Source organism: Poecilia reticulata, linkage group LG16 (assembly GCF_000633615.1).
Source record: "Poecilia reticulata strain Guanapo linkage group LG16, Guppy_female_1.0+MT, whole genome shotgun sequence".
In the NCBI taxonomy this organism is placed as follows: Eukaryota; Metazoa; Chordata; class Actinopteri; order Cyprinodontiformes; family Poeciliidae; genus Poecilia; species Poecilia reticulata.
In genome coordinates, this window is record NC_024346.1 from 9,992,749 (window position 1) to 10,012,163 (window position 19,415).

General features: G+C 36.7%; 1 protein-coding gene across 1 annotated transcript in view; it reads right to left on the bottom strand.

Moving 5' to 3' along the window:
- Window positions 1–19,415, bottom strand: part of LOC103477781 (mannosyl-oligosaccharide 1,2-alpha-mannosidase IA) — a 207,523-nt gene that overhangs the window by 106,319 nt on the left and 81,789 nt on the right. The window contains exon 2 of the mRNA XM_008431079.2: window positions 15,256–15,352. Coding sequence (XP_008429301.1) covers window positions 15,256–15,352 — 97 coding nt within the window. The remainder of the gene's footprint in view (window positions 1–15,255; window positions 15,353–19,415) is intronic.

Genomic DNA, 19,415 nt, shown 5'->3' on the forward strand with positions numbered 1-19,415 from the left:
GGAACAAAGTTTTACAAAAAAAGATTAAATAATTATAATGTCAAGCCAACATAATAGAAAACCATTTCTCCATGCATGAAAAAGGTCTTCACTGTGCCATTTGTAGCAGAGGGAGAAAAGAGCTGTGTAGCAATTGTGCATAACAGCATGTGGCCAATCCCCTTAACAGCCATGGGACGTCTATTGTTGATGAAAAATCTCCCGGGGGAGGGAGGGGCGGCCGTTACACGTAATGTGATGTTCTCTCTTTTTTTCAGAACAATCACAAGTAGTGTCCCAAGCAGCTGTTGGACCCGCATTTAACGTGGTGAGCTCTTCAGTTAGTGACCCACATAAGCAGCCACAGGAGTAATGAAGCTCTTCACAGGGGGTGAGGGGGACATCTCTCTAATCCTCCACTTAGTCTGTGTGATTGGTTGGCTTCTTACTCCAGAGCAAAAGCAGAAAGTGTCAGTATTATATGAGAACTCTAATAAGGATGCTTTCGGAAACAGATAAAAGGAGTTGTTGGAATCTAAATATTTAGACATCTTAGATTAGTGCTTAGTTTGTTTGTTTTTTCTGAAATCCGGAAAGCTACTTTATACCAATACATTAGCAAAAAAAAAAAAAAAAAAAAAATATGTGTAGATCTCGGTGCCCAAGTAAATCTCTAGTGTTCAGTGTTGGAGAACTGTCATCTAAGGTTCAAGTACAAACTGATTGTTTAGAAGGCATGCCACAAATAATAATAANAAATCCGGAAAGCTACTTTATACCAATACATTAGAAAAAAAAAAAAAAAAAATATATATATATATACAAACCCAAGTAAATCTCTAGTGTTCAGTGTTGGAGAACTGTCATCTAAGGTTCAAGTACAAACTGATTGTTTAGAAGGCATGCCACAAATAATAATAAAAAATAAATAAAATGAAAGACTACTGGGACCTTAACTGTGTCCTATCGTCAGATGGGAATATAATAAAACATTTCGGGAGCAAAAACCCAGCTGGGTTTGGCATGAAACAATGGTTAATTGTGTGGAAAGCATCAAAGTGTCTTAGATAAACGAGTAGATTTTATCCTCTGCTTAAAAACAATGAACTGTATCATCGCTGGGAGTTTGACCAGGATAACGATCCTCAACATGTGGCTACATCAGTGCAGAAATGGATCATCACACAAAATCTCAACCTTTTCTTGTGACAATTTCTCTGAAAACCTGTGAGGTGAGCTGAACAAAAGAGAGCATAAGAGAGTAGCGCGGACTCTGAATGATCGAAAGAAAATTGTGCAAGGACGAATGATCCAACATCCATTTGTCTGTTTGCTCCTCTTGAAATAACACAAGAGTGGACGGCATCTGATTGGCAGAAGAATGTTCGTAATAAGCATTGACAGAAGGCATAGCAATAATTGAGGAACTGATTTTGTATAGAAAAACACCTTTGTTTAATACACCAAACTTCAATGTTTTCTACATTTTTCAGAGTGAGATTATGGTTTAATTGTGGAGAGTGCCGTTTTGGCATAGTATGAAGCAATTACAACCTAAAAAAAAAAGGACAGATTGACAGCAGATGAAACTTCTGGCACATTCAGCAGGTTTCATATAATTGTTTTGTATAACAGAAATAAATCTGTTATATTTTTAGAGCCAACAACACCTAATCACTAATCTTCCTGATGGAATTGAATAAACATATTGTGCAACAAAATAACTATTAATTTTCTCAACCAACACCTTAAAAATACCTCAAAACCTTTAAACGTCTTTTAGCAGACATGGACTTGCAAACTGAACTTGTGAAATGTGTGAGGAGTTCAGAGCACTTCTGTGACCTTAAGCCTAAATCTCAAAGGAGGTTAGCAGACGAGCCCAGTTATGTCCGTCCCATCTCTTCACTGAAACCAAAGTAAAATGTAAAACATCTCTAAGGTTTCAAGGACATTAGACTGACAGGCTGGGTTTACTTGAGGGATCGTTCTCGAGCCAATTCCCAGGCTGGTAACAAAAGGCAGAGGAGAAAAGAAAAAAAAATTCTTCTGGAGGCTGTCCAAGAGCCGTCTCTTCACCATCAGCTTTGTTTCCAGATCAGAGAAGGCAGCCGTGTTTATAAGGCACATAGTCATAAAAGATTAATAACATAAATAAGCAGTCTGGCTTAATTCGTTTCCAGTTGTCTGGAAATGAAAGTCTTAAGACTCTCGGGCTAAACCCACATTAATATTTTTTTCATTTTAAAAATGCATGACTCTGCATCTTAACAACTACACGACTGGCACAGTTTTGGTTTAAAAATTATTGGAGTGCAATTTTACTCCAGACATTCGGAAACTGAGAATTTGAGACATGAATACACATGCTTAAGGTTATGACAACAACTTTGTGATTTTTAAAAGGTTTTTCAAGGCACTAGTAGTTGTTATTGAACAGAAGCTTGACAGGAAGAAGGGTGGAGAAAGAAGGAGAAGAAATGCAGAAAATGGCCCAGGACGCAGTACTGAAGAAGAAACAAATGCGTTGAGGACTGCAGCTTCTGCTCTACCACTGAGCCACATTGATCATTCACACAGAGATTAGGATTAGATCATTTTCTCTAGTCACCTCTGATGAGAGGTTTTCAGGTCAAATACTACAACATGATTTTAGTACTGTATGTAGCACTGCTGTTTTCTATTTCATAAAAAATATCTGGGAAAGGTTGAGGACATGATTTTAAACATAACAGGAAGTCATTTCTTCATTCTCAGTTGGATTCAAAACTACAACTCCTATGAGCCTTTTCTTCTATTTATACAAGTCCTTAACCTTACAAAAACTGGAATCAGTGAAAATTGGAATTGGTAGGTCAGACAAAGAAAATCTGTATCAGCCTGATTCGTGGATCTCATCTTAATGTGATGCTCTGAGGGAAAAGTTTTTAGGGATTCAGAAAGAAGAAACCAAAAAGGCGAACGAACACCAAGTGATGCTTTTTTCTCTGCTTTGCATGTCTCCATTAGTGTGCATGGATTGATGTCTAAGGGTCAAAAACAGCGTCGCCTTTTCTCTTACTATGCATTAGCTCTTCAGGAAGAAGCCCCTTTTCCTGTTTAACATCCTAATTTAATTCACTGCTAACGGTTCTGTGATGCCAGGCTTTAAGATAAGTGGAAAATATATAGAGCCATTGGCGCTGGAGTGGATGTCCTCCTCAGCAAAAGTGGGTCAGAAATTCTCTGGGGGCCAAATATTTAAATTTCCTTACTCTCAGGGCTTTGGATTTCAAGCTGTGGACAGATGTCCCAAAATGACTCTGCATTACTTTCAGACACTTTTTAATACAGTCATGCGAACTCATGGGATTTAAATCTTCTCAATAGCCTGCAGAGTAAAGAAAATACGGCATTATGGCTGATGCTCCAGGCCGAGTTTTGATCCAGATCAGAGGAAGGTAGAGTACCCAAAAATTGTACTCAAGTACATGTAGCACTACTTCATCCTATTTTTACTAATAGTTGCCATCTGAGAAATTACTCAAGAGTAAAGTAATGTTTGTGAAAAAGGTCACCAAAGTACTGAAGAACTAATCATGACATCTGATTTAATATTTAGCATGTCAGCATACAAAAACCATAAAATTATATAGAAAATCTGTTTTTTAAAGCATAAAATTACATTTTTTTATAAATATAATTACAAAACAAATTTAGCAAGAAAGTTTTTGAAATTAATTAAGAAGAAATATAAAACTTATGAAACCAATATTTACAGGAGGTATTTATGCTAAAATAGTGTAAAGTATAAGTCAAAACTGAAAATAGTGATAAGCTTAAACATTTCACTCCTAATCTCGTACTAATGCCATCATTTTAAACTTCAAGTTACCGTCATTAACCATTTCCAGCTTGGAAATGCATTTTCAAAAATGTGGGAAACAAAAGTAGTTCATATAAGTTATATTCCTTTGTTAGAAATTATTTTCTGTTAACTGTATGTAAGAGCTTTGTATTAAGATAGATATCAAAAAGCAGGACCTTTACGCCCGTCTGTTCTAAATATGAAAGACATTTTAAAGAAAACTCTTAACAGTCTGCACCAAATAATCATTTTATGCTATTTCCTTGGGAAAAAAAAAAAAAAAAGATTTAGAAGTAGAATGTTTTTTTGTTGTTTTTTTTGTTGTATTTTTTCCAGGCTCACATGAATCCTGTTTTGTCGCAAAGCAAGGCAATTTCTTTTGCATGGCACATTTTCAGTAACAGGACTATTCAAATGCTTTACATTGTTATACTGTATTCTTTGAATTCCTCAGCCGGAGCTACAATACATAAGAATAAATAAGGGATTTCACATTAACTAAAAATAAAAAAATAATAATTAAAAAAATTGAATAAAAGCAGCAATTCATGACTGTACAAATTTAAGATGCAACTTAATTAAAACTAATTGAAAATATGGAAGCATTTACTTTTTAAAATCCCACAGCACATCTGTCCGATCTATTGTCAAGTGCATTTTTAAGTGCATTAGAATAAAAAGTTAATTAATTCAGAAAGTAAAACTCTGTTTAACTAGAGGTGATGAAGAGTACCTCTTTTTTTTCCAGAAGATTATGGCTTACAATGAATAAAAACCTCAGGAACTTTGACTATTAACATATCCATTAAAGGAGTTGTAAAAAAAGAACGATTATGAGCAGTACTCAATAGTAATACTGGGTTTGAGTTCCTGCATCACTACATCACATCACTGTGCCATGACATAGAGGCGAACAGTCGGTGGTGCTGAAGAGTTCATGAGGAAACTCAGGGTGACTTAAGATTGATCCATTTTGTCTCTCTCATCCTTTCTTCAGAGTTTTAGTCCTTGATTTAAAACTACTTTTTTGTGTTAGTTCAGGTAAATCACATCTGATGTTTCTGGTTCAACAATGGGAATGCCACAATTGTAGCCCATTCCCTAGTTACAAAGGTATGTGGCAACACCAGCTGCAGTGCTCACCTTAGAAAGATCCCCCAAACATTTCAACAGGCGGTGTGTCTCAATGTTTACAAGTTTGTGGTTATTACTGTTGACAGTGCACATTTTCTCTGATATTTTTTCTTCCACTCAACTTTCCTTTTATCTGATTATACGATGAACTGTGAGTAGTCAGGTTCCTTAACAACAGACTTTATTATAGTGTCATATGCAATCTTAAAAAATGCTCAAAATTGTTCTGTGTGTATTCAATCTATGAGGTTCACGTTTTAAATTGAAACAAAAAACTGAATTCAGTTTTCAATGAAAAAGGGAGCAAAAATGAAATGATATTCAGATTTCTAGAGAGGCAACAGAATGATGATATAATTTTTGCATTCAGTGTAAGACTTAACATCAACAGAAGCCTACATGTCATCCACTTGACCTTAATCAATGATGTCTATCGGTCACAGTGAAGAATCTGAGCCAAAACTGAAAACGGATCATTCAAAGATATTAACACATGTAAATCACAGAATGACAAACTCGTTGAAGGCTAAAGCTGTTTAAGCCCTTATTTATAAATTATATGCAGAATTAATAGGAGGTTAACAAAGCCCTGCGCACACACACACACACACACACATATATATATATATATATATATATATATATATACATACATACACACACATAGAGAACAGGTTCGGCTTTTTGAATAGAAAGGCCAGCAAGTCATTAATAAATTAAACTGAGCTCCAAACCCTTTTATTCTGCCAAATAATATAAACATGTTCAGGTTTCTGTTCCCTGTTTGCAGCAGCTGTTCCTCTGTGATATTGAGGGAATGCTATATTTGACCAAAATTATTTCTGAAGCGGGAGACAAAGCAAATGTCACGAGTCAGACTAAGCGAGACCCTGATCCCTGTTCTGCCACAACACTCCAGGAGATTTGATATTAAACTGACATAATAATCTAAAATAATCTAATGGGATCAAAAGGGAACAGCAGATACTGCAGACCTACAGTTGAAACCACATATTTATATACATTGTGTAAAAAGACAGCAACATATTTTTTGAATCACTAGCCAACAATAAATCAGAATGTTTCCATTTTTTAGGTCAGTATAATTAATTTCAATTTTCTAAATTCCAGAATAATGAGACTTTTTTAAAATCTTTTTAAAGTTCACAAGTTTTGTAGCAGTCCTTTCACAAACTCCCACAACATGATACTGTCTCCCCCATATTTCACAGATGGAATATTGTTCTCTAATTTGAAATGATCCTCCCTTTTTGCTACAAATATGATGGTAAAAATTAACTTTTGTCTGAAATGAAGGTTTGCTTTGCTTTGCTTCTGGGAATAACAAACTTATTTTTGCACCAAGATGCATCCATTTGTAATCCGTAATGGCATGAAGCTGAACAAATGAACATGACAAGTGCAGGAATCTGGAAAGGTTGAGGTTTGTGATTCTCTTCCTGACATTTGGGCTGATTTCTTAATTTCCCCATATCGCCACACAATGAGTGTTTGGGGTTCACTTAAAATATTCACAGGTATGTCTTCACTTCATATTCTGTCAGAAACTTACAAACTAGAGGTGTGCCGATCGATCGGTCACCGATYGGCCACTGGCCGATTTCCGTGAAAAAGTGTAAGATCAGTGATCGGCGATCATTGGCTATTGTTGCCGATACCGATCACCTGCATCTCATTTTTTCGCAGTCTGCCTGTGCAGCTGGTCTCCTCTTTCCTTCACACTGCGCAAACGCGCAGCAACAAATCCTAAGCGATGTGGAACTATAACGCACTGAGTGAATGGGGAAGTTTGCGTGTTGCGGCGGAAAATTGAAGTACGTGGGGTGAAGCACGTCAAAATGCACCAACACGACGAACCTAATATGGCATAAAAACAATGCCATACTTGACGGAGTTTGGCTACAAAGAGGCTCACTGAAGTTAAAAAGACATATGGAGGATCAGATAGCAGGTAAAGCAGCGCACAGCTACAAACACTCACCCGGATTAGCATGACGGTCAGAAAGCTAAACAAATAACCCGCAAAATTATTTAAGTCTTCGAGCTTTTTTTTTTTTATTTGTTATTTTTCTCGTTTTTTATCCGCTGTTACGCGCTTCAGTTAGGATTATTTCAGGTAGTAATATTTCACTGCTCCACCTGGTAGTGACTCTCACACCGAACCTCTGCTTAAAGCTACAGCATCTAACCTAAAAAAATACATTTTACATACATATTAAAACTTTGCTGTCCTAACATGAGACAGATAATCTCTAAAAAATAGTTGATCTCCTCCCTGCTCTGCATAATTACTCCACTCAGTCAGAAACAGCCACTCAGAACTAGCAGTAATCAGCTAGCCGCCATGCTATCAGGAAGTTTTCAATCAGTAACTCTGGATTGTTTATTGTAATGGAACCTKTRMMTTTGAATGTTAAGTTTTATACTTGAATTTTTTGGCAATGTTGAGAGGTTTTATTTAGACTCTTTGCATTATTTAGCCTCTTCAGAGCCTTCATATGTTTTCAGTCTGTTAAAGATAGTATTACCAATAGCAGTACGATTTGCACAATGCCTGTTTTGTTTTTTTCTTGGAAAAAGTGACCTTTCTGATTAAGGTGAATTCGTGGTTCCTTTTTCCACATAATGTAACCGGTAGTGCTTATGATTAAAAAAATAATAATTATGTGATCAGTATCGGTGATCAGCCCTCATGGGTGATCGGAATTGGAATCGGCAGGAAAAAACCTGATCGGCACATCTCTATTACAAACCAAAGACATCTTGAATTTAGCAAATTTTTTGTGATCAATTTGGTAAACTTTCACAAAAGTCAAGGAAAAAAATCTCTTTCACTTTAAAATTTATTTTTGTAATTCTAACAAACAAAACAGGCAAAGATACCATCTGACTTATTGTCAGACAGTAAAAGTTCATTTTTGTACAGTTTCGGTAAATATTCTGTTTCAGCAGTAAATGTTAGACTAACAACCAGCAAAACCAGTCCTTTTATATAAGATCTCTTTATACATACATTTTTAATCGTAAACCATAACATTATTATGATTAGGAATAAATAAGTCGCTCATACAAATGGAAGAGTGCATTTTCTTAACCTAATGAATCTTTGACTCCCACACAATCTCTCAGCAAGTCATAATTACAAAAGACTTTCAAGCTACTTAATAATTAACTTATTAAAAACAGTTCTTAATAAGTCATAAGCGAAATAACAAAAAAAAAAAAAAAAAAACTCCACAAGTTACACAAGTTGAAAAGGTTTAAGGAAGAAGAATTAAGAGAAAGTCGCTTTCAGCCACGAGAGTCGTGACAAAAGCGAGAAGGGAGAGATTATGTTAAAAATAGAACGGAATGCAGGGCAGAAAGGAAGAAAGACTGAAAGACAGATTATAGCAGGAGAAACTGACAGGCGGGTATTAAGGAGTAAAATGTCTCTGTGGTCGGGGGGTTGTGCTTTTTATGAGTGTCATGCTGCAGAAATGTTCTGGTGACTTCCAGCACAATGACAAGCTTCTGACGATTATACTGTCTGTAGATTAGATTCAATCTCACTGCATCTCTGTCTGCTCTCGGGATTAAATTAAAGAACACAGCTTTCAATTTCATACCTGGGTTCCTGCACCGCCTCTCCCAATGTGACATTTACTCACTAGAAAGATGCCCTTTCATTGTTCCCCTAGGTCCTCAGATAATGCACTGCAACAAAGCAAGGGAAGGGTAAATGATGCCAGCTGCTAATAAGCCAGGAAGATATTTTTCTTGTGGGATTAACCAAATTCAGATGAAAGTAGTTGTTTCCCTCCCTGAATATTTTGAGCCTATTGAGAATGAGACATTTCTTAACAGTTCTTCTGATGATGAAAAGCCCATTTTAAGCCATCTTTTTTTACCATTTCTTTTTTGCATATCAATAGGATCAGAACTGAAGAGTGCTACTTAACTGCTTAGCTGAGCTGCACTGATAAAAATGGCAATTTAGCTGCTTGAAGCTAAAGATTTTTTTTTTTTTGGTAATTATGAGAAACCTTTCACACTAACAGCAGAAATTCCTTTAGAAGTGTGGATTATAAACTGCAAGGTTAGAAAATAATCTAAAAGGTAACAATTATCTCTTAAAACCTTAATTTCAAAGCATGCAGCAAATTGTAATGAAAGAAATATATAAAAACAAGCAGACTGTATAATTAAAACTGTATAATTGCAGACTGTATAATTAAAAAGAAACTATTACAATATTTCTAATCTTTGCAGTACAAAAAAAGATGGCTGAGACAGGTCATCCCTACTAATATTAGTTCTGATGAAAATTTTTCCTGAAGATAAATTAATACCTCAGTAATGCCAAGGTTGCCATCCATTTTAGCACCGACACTCATTTTCAACATCTAGTATCAGTGTCGTGATATTAGAAAATTAGAGTTGCAGACTTTTTTTAGCCTAATCTATCCTGATCGATAAAGGCAAGTTTTTCTGATCACTGGCCGCAGCATGACCAAGCTGTAAACAAAGCTTGTGAGGGTGGAAGTTGTAACTTTTGATGGAAAATTCAAATGAGCTTTTTGAGTATCTGCCTCAGGTTTACAATGAAGTAATAGGAAGTATTGAGATGTAAAAAATTGTTGAAGATGTTAAATACTACAACAAGATGGTAAAATCAGATAGAAATATTTACCTCCCAAATTTTGGTTTCTTTTAAAGTGTAAGTAAAACCTTGTTTGCATATAATTTCCTGTTGTCTCCTGATATACATGATTGCTTACGACAGGTTGATACTGTGGTACCAAATGTGGAGATATTTCGCTGAGTTTGATCAGTTCTGTCCTAAATCAGTTATATTCAGATGTGAACTAGATTATCCTGCCTCAATTTGTCCTTTATACCTCAATTTGTGATCTTCATAAAATAAAAAACTAGAAGTGAAAGCCCTTTGTTTGGCATACAAATCATAACCTGTTTTGGATCTCTGATGCAAAGAGGTCTGGAGCTTAAAAACAATGAAAAAGCTAGATAATTTTATCATACTCTGTTGAATCAATGCAAAAAGTTTAACAATAAAAAGCACAGCACACACAGTATTACACTAAGTAGTGATGTTGCGTATTGAAAAATGTTCTTCCCCGTTAAGCAAAACATCAGAATGACAGCTAATTTTCAGCTGTAGGTTCAAGTGACAAATGACGTAGGAAGACATCCTTGAATCTCATCATTTGATGCTCATCTAAATCTCAGTGATTCAGATCATAATTAAAGATTCTAGTCAAAAACAAGACAAAAAAGATCATTTTGTTACAGAGCTGATGTCAGAGTTTCTGAGAGAGCCCTGCATCTTACAAGTATGCTCCTCCTTGGCAACATCCACTGGCCTGAAAGACTGAATAATATTTACCCTTTATCTATTAAAGCGCTTGTTCTCCAACTTAAACTGTTACAGGAACTCACACCACGTTAGCAGTTCTGTACAACAGGTCAGAACTCTACAGCCCAAAGTAAATTAAAGCACGTAAACACAATTATATCGAAAGCGCATTGTAGCTTTGCTGCATAATACCTCCACGTAATGTTGTAGCTACGATTATCAGCAGTTAAAACCTGGCACAGACCTTTAAATCAAAGCTTAAATTCAGAGAGAATGCCGTTAACCGCTGGTGTGAAGTATAAATCCGACTTTAAAGGATCAAACTGGGAAAAAAATGCAAGTTGTTTGTGACTAATCTTTAAGGGCCAGCTAAACTGTGAATGTTCCCAGCGCTATGTCCTCAGAAATATTCATAAAAAGCTGGTATCCTGGTTCACTCCCCAGAGCATGCTTCAGTCTTCTTTTAGCAACCAAGAAGTTTGCCATGTCTCAATGCAGCTTTAATGCAAACAAATCAGTGTAACTGAATCCATCATCATTTCCATCACCCTTCAAATTTTAGTATCGACAACAGCACAGTCTATTAGCCTTCAGTGTCCTTGGCTGTTATTCCTTCCTAATGATGCATTACATCACATGCTGGGTAATTAGATGAAGCCTTGATGTCTCATACTGAGACTGATCCAAACCTAAGAGCTCTTTGAAAACCAACAGCTTCTTTCACCCTGAAGGCTTTATTGGCAAAAAGTCTGTAAAATATTCTGAACATGCAAGAAAAAAAGAAAAAAGAAAAAAAAAGAACTAAAAGCTTATTATACATCTGGATTAAATTATAATTGCATCAAACACCAGTGTTGGACAGATAAATTCCCATTTTGAAAGTGAATTATTCTAAAACAGCTGATAAATATCACAAAAATAGCATTCCTGTAGGCTCATTCCCTATCTACAAAGAAAGATGCAATTCCCAAAAAAACAAAAAAAATTAAGTTCTCTTTGTTTTTGTTTTTTTCGTCTGTGCATGAGAGTAGATTTCCCAAAAAGGGCTAAACCAGTGGTTCTTAACCGTTTTTGAGGTACCGAACCCCCCAGTTTCATATGCGCATTCACCGAACCCTTCTTCCCCGCCGCCGACACACAAAATACTTTGCGGTATTCTGATTTAGTAATGTAATTATATTAGCTGTGTTACCACCCCCACGCCACTAGAGGCAGTAGCAACCCCGAAAAGATGCGACTAAGGAGCAGATTTAGACTATAGAATTTGGTAAAAACGGTGAGTTTTGCTGAAAGACACAAGCTTAAATCCATGCTGAGTGGAGCTCCTTCAATCAGTGCTGCTCCGCAGCTCTGATTGGCTAAGCAATGTAACGTGATCCTCTGCAGCAAGTGATGGCAAAGCAGGGCGCGTCATCACGACTTTACACAAGTGTGTCTTTATCTCCACGGCAGAGGCTCCACCGAACCCCTGAGACCGACTCACCGAACCCCTGGGGTTCGATCGAACCCAGGTTAAGAACCACTGGGCTAAACACATAAGTACTTCAAATAGAGTATATCTCAGAGGATTTGAATATTGTGAAAAAGTTTAATGCTTTTTGTCACCCACTTCAGAAAGTGAAATTCATATTATGAAGATTCATTCCACATAGTGTTAAGTTATCCTGTTCCGCAGAATAAAATCACTGCACTGTAGCAAACTGGCCTTAGGCAGGAGTTGAAAGAAGAACAGCACTGGTGCGAAGAAAAAAAAAAAAGTTTCATTTGCAGTTTGCCACAAATTATTTAGGGATAATGGCAAACATGGGGATGAAGGTGCTGTGCACAGATGAGACTAGCTCTAAACATTCCATTCATGCAAAACTGCCGATGCGAAAGAAAACTAACACCCAACATGACCCTGAACACATATACTCTGTTCTGTAAAATCTTGGTGGTGGCAGCCTCATGATGTGAGGAGGCTTTGCTTTAACAGTGAAAAGGGAAACTTACCATTTCCACAGATCCAAGTCAGGTCTCAGGGTCACTCCAAGACATTAAAATTAAACATAATTAAAGATGTTTATACAGTTAAAATATTACTTTAAAGCTATATCTGCCAGGGCTGTGGTGTGTAGAATGGCCCAGTCCAAGACCAAGTTGAAATGCATTTGAGAATATATTATAAAATTGAAACTGCTGTTCAGAGATGCTCTCCATTCAGTTTGATTGATGGTTTAAACTCAGGCGTGTCAAACCTCAGCCCATGAGAGCTGTCAAGCTGCAACTTGTACATGTTTCCATGGTCCAGAAGACCTGAATCAAATGACTGCCTGACCTCCCCGCCATGCAGGGAAGTTTTGCAGAGTCCTGCTAATGACCTAATTATTTGATTCGCCGAGCAGCAGCAGCAGAGACACATCTAAAGGTTGCAGCACATCAGCCTTTGCGGACTGGAGTTTGACACCAGTGGTTTCGATCAAAGCATAGGAATGTGTTAGAACCGGTTTTAGCACCATCCCTGGTTTTGCTCTGATACAGCTTTGGTAGAAAGAGAGCGAGGCTGTCGCAATAATTATTCCTTTGCATCTTAAAAAAGTGCCTATTTCTCTGCAATAATAACATTAAAGTAAAACCAGAAATGCTCTATATAACTACAATTAAAAGTTCAAAACTTAATGTACTAGCCCCCTCAGTGCATTACAGCCCCAGGTAGTTTCAGAAAGAATTTACTTCAAACAGGTGCTTCCAAATGTCTGCCTAACTTGGTGGTGAAATTATTTCTGTTATTTTACATCAGAAAGTAATTCTGGATATGTTGCTTTGAAATGTAATGCCTCATATGATTTAACAGCTTTGCTTTAAACAGACTTCTGATTCACAGTCTCACAGGAGCTGCAGCACCAAAGGAAACAGCTTTTTTTCTTTAAAAAAAAAAAAAAAAAAAAAAAGCTTGTGTCATCATCATCTTCAATAATACTGAATCCCTACAGATAAGAGGGAGTGGGACCTCAGGTATGGAAGACACCACAGATCCAGTCTTATTAAGAGCTGATCCGCCTTTTATTAAGGCCCGCATTGTGGGATTTCCCTCAAGCACAGCAGTGAGAAGAGTTTGATGTGCTCCGCTGAAGAGGACCTGAGGATCCCTCTGGATCTTGCTCCAATTAGAGGCTGGTGGCTCGTTCCCCTGGCATTGTGTGAAACTTTCCTTGGTGGGTGAAAGCTCAGAACGGCATGGTGCCAAGCGCACAATACGATGCAAACATCTGAAACTTGTTGCATTTAATATTCAAGAGTCTAACTTTATAAATCATTTAGGTCACAGATATATCCTTCAGAAGATACCGGCTGCTGTACACAGAGGTTATGGGAGTCTATTGTGAAAGAGTGTCGTTACCATTTGATCCAATGAAATTATTATACAAATCTAAAAAAAATTGTTTCATCAACATTTTTTGAAATATTTTTATAAAATCTAGTGATCCAAAGTATGGTTTGCTGTTCAATAATCTGATGTTGCAGCAGATAATAAAAAACCCTGATAAAATATGAATCTTATTGTGCATTTGCAAGTATTTCTGTATGTAGGTATGCTTGGTAATGGGATGCTGTATCTGCACTTAAAATGTAGAACTTGCATATTTGTATGTGTTGTTTTCTCTTCGTGAAAAGTCTGTCTAATATTAAAAAATAAATAAATAAAAAAACCACAGGCTTAGTGCAATCCCCTGCAACCTGATCCATTTCCGTTGATGCAACCAGAGTATGTCTAATTATAGAAACAAAAAACAAAAAAAAAACAGGGATGCTGGGGAGAGAAACAATCTATATTGCTTTGCTATTTCTGTGTTGGTTCAAATGCAGCACAATGAAAAGCTTGAACTGTTGGCACCAACAATTAGTCAGCTTAAAATTTTGTGGGGAATTTGCTGTATGTCAATGGAAAAGGGGCAGTTTTGTATCCCAATTCTGTCTTTAAAACTTTGTCACTTCCATTTATATGTGCCTCCTATTTAAAATATCTAATTGTCTTTTTCACAGTGATCCAAAAAGCAAAACTCATACTATATAGTTTATTACACAAAAAAGGACATGCTAAGCATTTAATTCTCTTGAGTTGGTTATGAATTATAAAAGCCCATCATTTTGTTTGTCATAAAATTATTATCCTACACCAACAAAAAAATGTATTGAATATTTTAGCACATAAATATTCAAGTACTGGAAATTATGTCCATAATGGAAACAGTATGCACACTGCATACTTGCTTGGGGCTTCTTTTGCTATAATTACTGCATTAATGCAGTGTGACATGGAGACAAACAGACTACGGGATTAATGTTGCTCTTAAAGCGATCCAGACACAGTCAAACATCCCCACATTTTTAGAAAGATCTTTGCTTGACAATATTGGCTTTTTCCTTCCACTCAACTTTCCATTAACATGGCTGAATGTAGCACCTTGTTACCAACCGCCTTCTTTAGCAATGACCTTTAGCGAGGTCAGCAGTCTTCCCCATGATTATGTAAGCTATAGCATGCATGGTCAAAATGTTACGTTTCGTATTTAAAGCATTTTTAATGGGTGTGTTATAATATTTACATTTTGAGAAGCTGGATTTTGAGTTTCAAAGAGATGTGAGCCATAATCACAAAAATTAAAAACTTGAAATAAATCATTTTGTCTACTCTACATAATATGGAAGCTTGACATTTAGAATGCAATTAATTAAATAAATTAACTTTTTGATGATGTTCTACTTTCTTGAGATGCACCTCTTTTCTGATGACAATCTTTCTCTTTTTAGCTCAGGTCTTTGTTCTAATTTGTGAATGAAACTTACCAAGGAATAAAACTTTGCAACACCTTTGTACAAAACACACAGAATGACCATTATCAGATTTTGCACCACCAGCCGAGTTGTAGAAACTCACCAAACATGTTGCCGAGGTGGCCGTTTTTGGTCAGAGGTCGCAGCTCATTTTTGCCCCAGGCGTATCGCTTGTAGTTGTCCCAGGCAAACTTCATCATCTGCAAAACAAGAGCGAGGACACATCGGTCAGTGGACAAAGCACAGGCAAAGCATCGCTCCTCGAAGCTACAGTGGTAATTAAATTGGGATCGCTCGAGGCAAAGAGAATGATGGGTATTGATCAGGGCTGGATAAAGGACAAACACACAATTATAACACAAACAACAGTGCTAAACAATGTGACTGACATTTTCCCTGCAGCAGCTGCTCTAAATTAAAGATTGACTGGTGCCAGTGGATGGAAAAGAAAACATTTTTCTCAAGATGAAAATCATTGGAAACGGAAACCGTTATGTGGATTTGTTTTGCAGTGCACCAAAACTTTCTCAACTGATGGAAAGTAAAAAGTCATTTTTTATTGGCAAAAGAAACCTGCATGCTGAAGCTGATAAACAATTTCTTACTTGTAAACTTTCTGCATGATGTGTTGGCAGCCAAACACAGTCTAGCAGTAGATCAATCACCTGCTACATCTCAGTAAGATACATTTACATATTTTCTTTAGCTTCTTCGATGCTTTTTTCCTCCTTTTCCAGCAAGTTCACAGTTTATCTAATTTCTATGAGCAAACTGAATAAATGCAGTGTAACTCCGCATATTGGCCAATTAACTACTCCCCAACACTTTTTTATTTAGTTTTAAAATAATCATTATGATCCAAGCTTTGAGATAATAAAATAGAAGTTTTCTAGCTTCTGTATGATGTCAGAGGGTTTTAATTTACATTTTTAAAACGTTCTAAACTTAATCTTAATTTTAGCTGAGAATCAGACAAACCGAATATGTGCAGTCATGATTATATTTTTCACATGGTAACAGAAGCAAACAATATATAAAAAAAACAGCTTCAGTAAGAATTCAGGCATTCTGCAAAACAAAATATATTTCTGCACTGCATCAAGATTCCCAATGAAATGCTGTGTTTGTTCATCTATCACAGAACTATACTCTTACCTTAGATTAAAGGAAGGGAATGTATCTGTTAAAACTTAATACATGGATATTAGCTCTAGTGTGAAAGTCCAAAACATCTCTAAAATAATCTTCACAGTGTGGTGACATGAGACAGATCAAAGTAATAGACTCAAAGAAACAAACATAAAACAATAAGGATAAGTTTAAACTTTGACATAGGAGGATGGTGATACACTGGATCACATAAATCCTTCTTCTATACAGATTTAACCTTAATTATTTTAAATCTATTTCACCTGAATGTGTTGCTAATGTTTCACTTGTTTCCGTACCAATCTATTTCCATTTTTTGTAGAAATGCTACCATTTAATGTAAAATGCATAAATTGCTCCGATTTCCATTTGAACAAATCAACTCCAGCCCTCAGCAACCTTTTTAAATAAACATGCACAACATTTGATCACCTCTAGTTAGAAATCAAAAATACTTCTGCAGCTTTCAAACATGACACGCACTGGGCTCTCTGCAGGAGTTAATGGCTAAACCTGTGTCTGGGTTTCCAGGCACAGCAGAATACGGCAAAAAAAGAGACATTTTTCAAAATATCAGGCACAGAAGTATTTTATTGACAAAGCCGAATTGCTATTAGCTAATGCATCTGTTTTCCACAAATAACGGCAACAGCAAAACTACCCCTACATGTGAGACAGACAGATGGGGAAAGAGAACAAAAGAAAAAAAAACGTGATGAATGATTCAGAGAGCAGTGTTTGGCTTGCTAAAAAGATCAGTTTCCACATTGACTGGCTACTTTCTACTCGGTGGGGAGCAGTTTGATGGATATTCTGTGTCTACTGGCTGTGAGCAGGCGTCAAAGTGCACAGCGGTCCAAGTTCAACAAATTTCAACTCGGACCATGCCACAGGCTTCATTTGGTAGAGGGCAAACTATTGGCGCGCAGTGCATGCAATACAAATGAATGGTCTTCTGAGTGCAACACAGCAGGTGCTTTTTTCAGTCTGATAGCACCATTAGACTGATCAAACTGAAACTGGATAACCCTGTAATGATCTCAGATGTTTTAAAATGCAGTTTATGAAAGCTTTATTCCGTTTATATAAAAAAAATTCACTCCTTTCACGCATTAGAGTCGACAAACTGCTATACACGCACGCAATACATGGATTTGTCAAACTTGACTCAAATATGAAACACTGACTACAGATTCTGTTAAATTGTTTGTGATCTGCATTGTTCCAGAAAACAGAGACATGAAACTATGTAGGGGTTGTCAGCAAGGTCAAAAACAGGATGTCCTTACACGATGGCCACACCAAAGTAAGACAAGACTATAAAATGATTTCTCATCGTTTTACTGAACATAAATCTGTTTAAAGACCCTCAACCTTCCACCATCCTAAAGCAAATTAAATGGGGCTCTTAAAGGTGGGCCTTGCTCTGCCTGTTTGTTTATCTCCTCTGACATTTCCTATTTCTAACAAAAGGGCAAAAGCGTTATATGTGGAGCTTCACTGCAATAAAGGGAACGATCTGATTAAAAACGATGCCGCCTTCATATCGACGAGTGGCAAAAATGCACGAACCACTGAATCATGCAAACTGCTTGAATTTAAACTGAAAAAAAATTGTTTTGCTTCAGAGCACATTTGTTTCCAAAACTTACCACAATGACAGATAAATCAAATTAAATTGCTCAGAACACTGTAACACATGTAAAGTAAGCAGGGAGTCTTTGTACGACATGCTATCAGTTGGAGAGACTGAATGTCGTAAGCTGGAGTTGTTTCCCCCCCCCCACAGCACAATGTCATCTCTTATCAATACAACATGACTCTGCTTGCTCTCTGGAGGTGGGCTCAAATAAGACAGTAGAAAACAGACAACATGAATCAGATTCCCTCCAGCAGGAAATCCTTTCAAAGCAAGCAGAACTCCAGCAATTTCCCAGAGTAACAACAAAAAGGCAACAACTGGTCAGGGAGGAGATATTTCATCACAAATTAATCACAAACAATGCATTCATTTTTGTCTTACAGCGCCAATTTAATTTGTTATCTGGCAGTTCTGGATACACAGCATATTACTCAGGCTACGTACCAGACCCTGCAATCTATTCACAAATCAGAAGCCAGGCTGGTTACAATAATATTTTCAACATTGTTTTGTTTTGTGAATGCGCTTGACTGACAAACTAAAAGAAGATTACATGAATTATACAAATATAAAAAAAGGGGGAAGGCAGTCATGAGTCTTAGGAAAAATATTGAAAGTGATCTTTATCTTGTCACAAGACAATGACAAGATAATAATAAAAAAATAAATAAAATAGCCAATCCAACCTCTCAGTGAACCCGGAGCACACTTTGTCTCAGAACAAAACCTGCAAGAAATTCCTCCTGTTTTATCTGAAACTGACAGTCTGTTGTGCTGCCAGTGACTCCTTTGGCAACTTTAAAAGCCAAAAATCTACAGAATTATGACAAAAGTCTCGGCAGAAATGATTTGCAAGTAAAACATGACCTCCATGTTTCAGTTAATGGGTTTGCCAGACTTGTGTTGCACATCTATGCAGATGATTATCATACTTCATGTTATCTCGCCATTTTTTTCTTTACATATGGATTAGATCTGACAAAGCGATGATGTGTTTAGATGTATCTCGCTCCTAAATGAAGACAGTGAAGGAGATTTTACTGCCATTACCTGAGTTTTCTCTGCTTTTCATCACAATAATGACTCTGGTTTCTACACTTCTTTAAGCTGCTTCTCTTTCTTGTGTGTTTCTGTCCTACAAAAAGCCACTATCACAGCGTATTCTGGTGTTCTTTGACACAGGGCAAACTCCTCGCTCAGTGCTTCTGTGTTTAACAGAGTTTGACTCCTTTCTGTCAACTCAACCCCCAGGAGCTGGATTCGGCGTTATGTTGAAAACATAGTCGCTGACTGCTTGTCTAGAGGACGGATTACCACAAAATCAGTAACTGGATATAATTGGCAAGATTTATTGTGGATAACAACTTTATATCTGCGAGATAATGATAATCAAAAAATGACAAATGCTTCTCTGTTCTCACATTATATTTGAAGTCATATCGTTTACGTGTTGCCTCATACATCCCACCTAC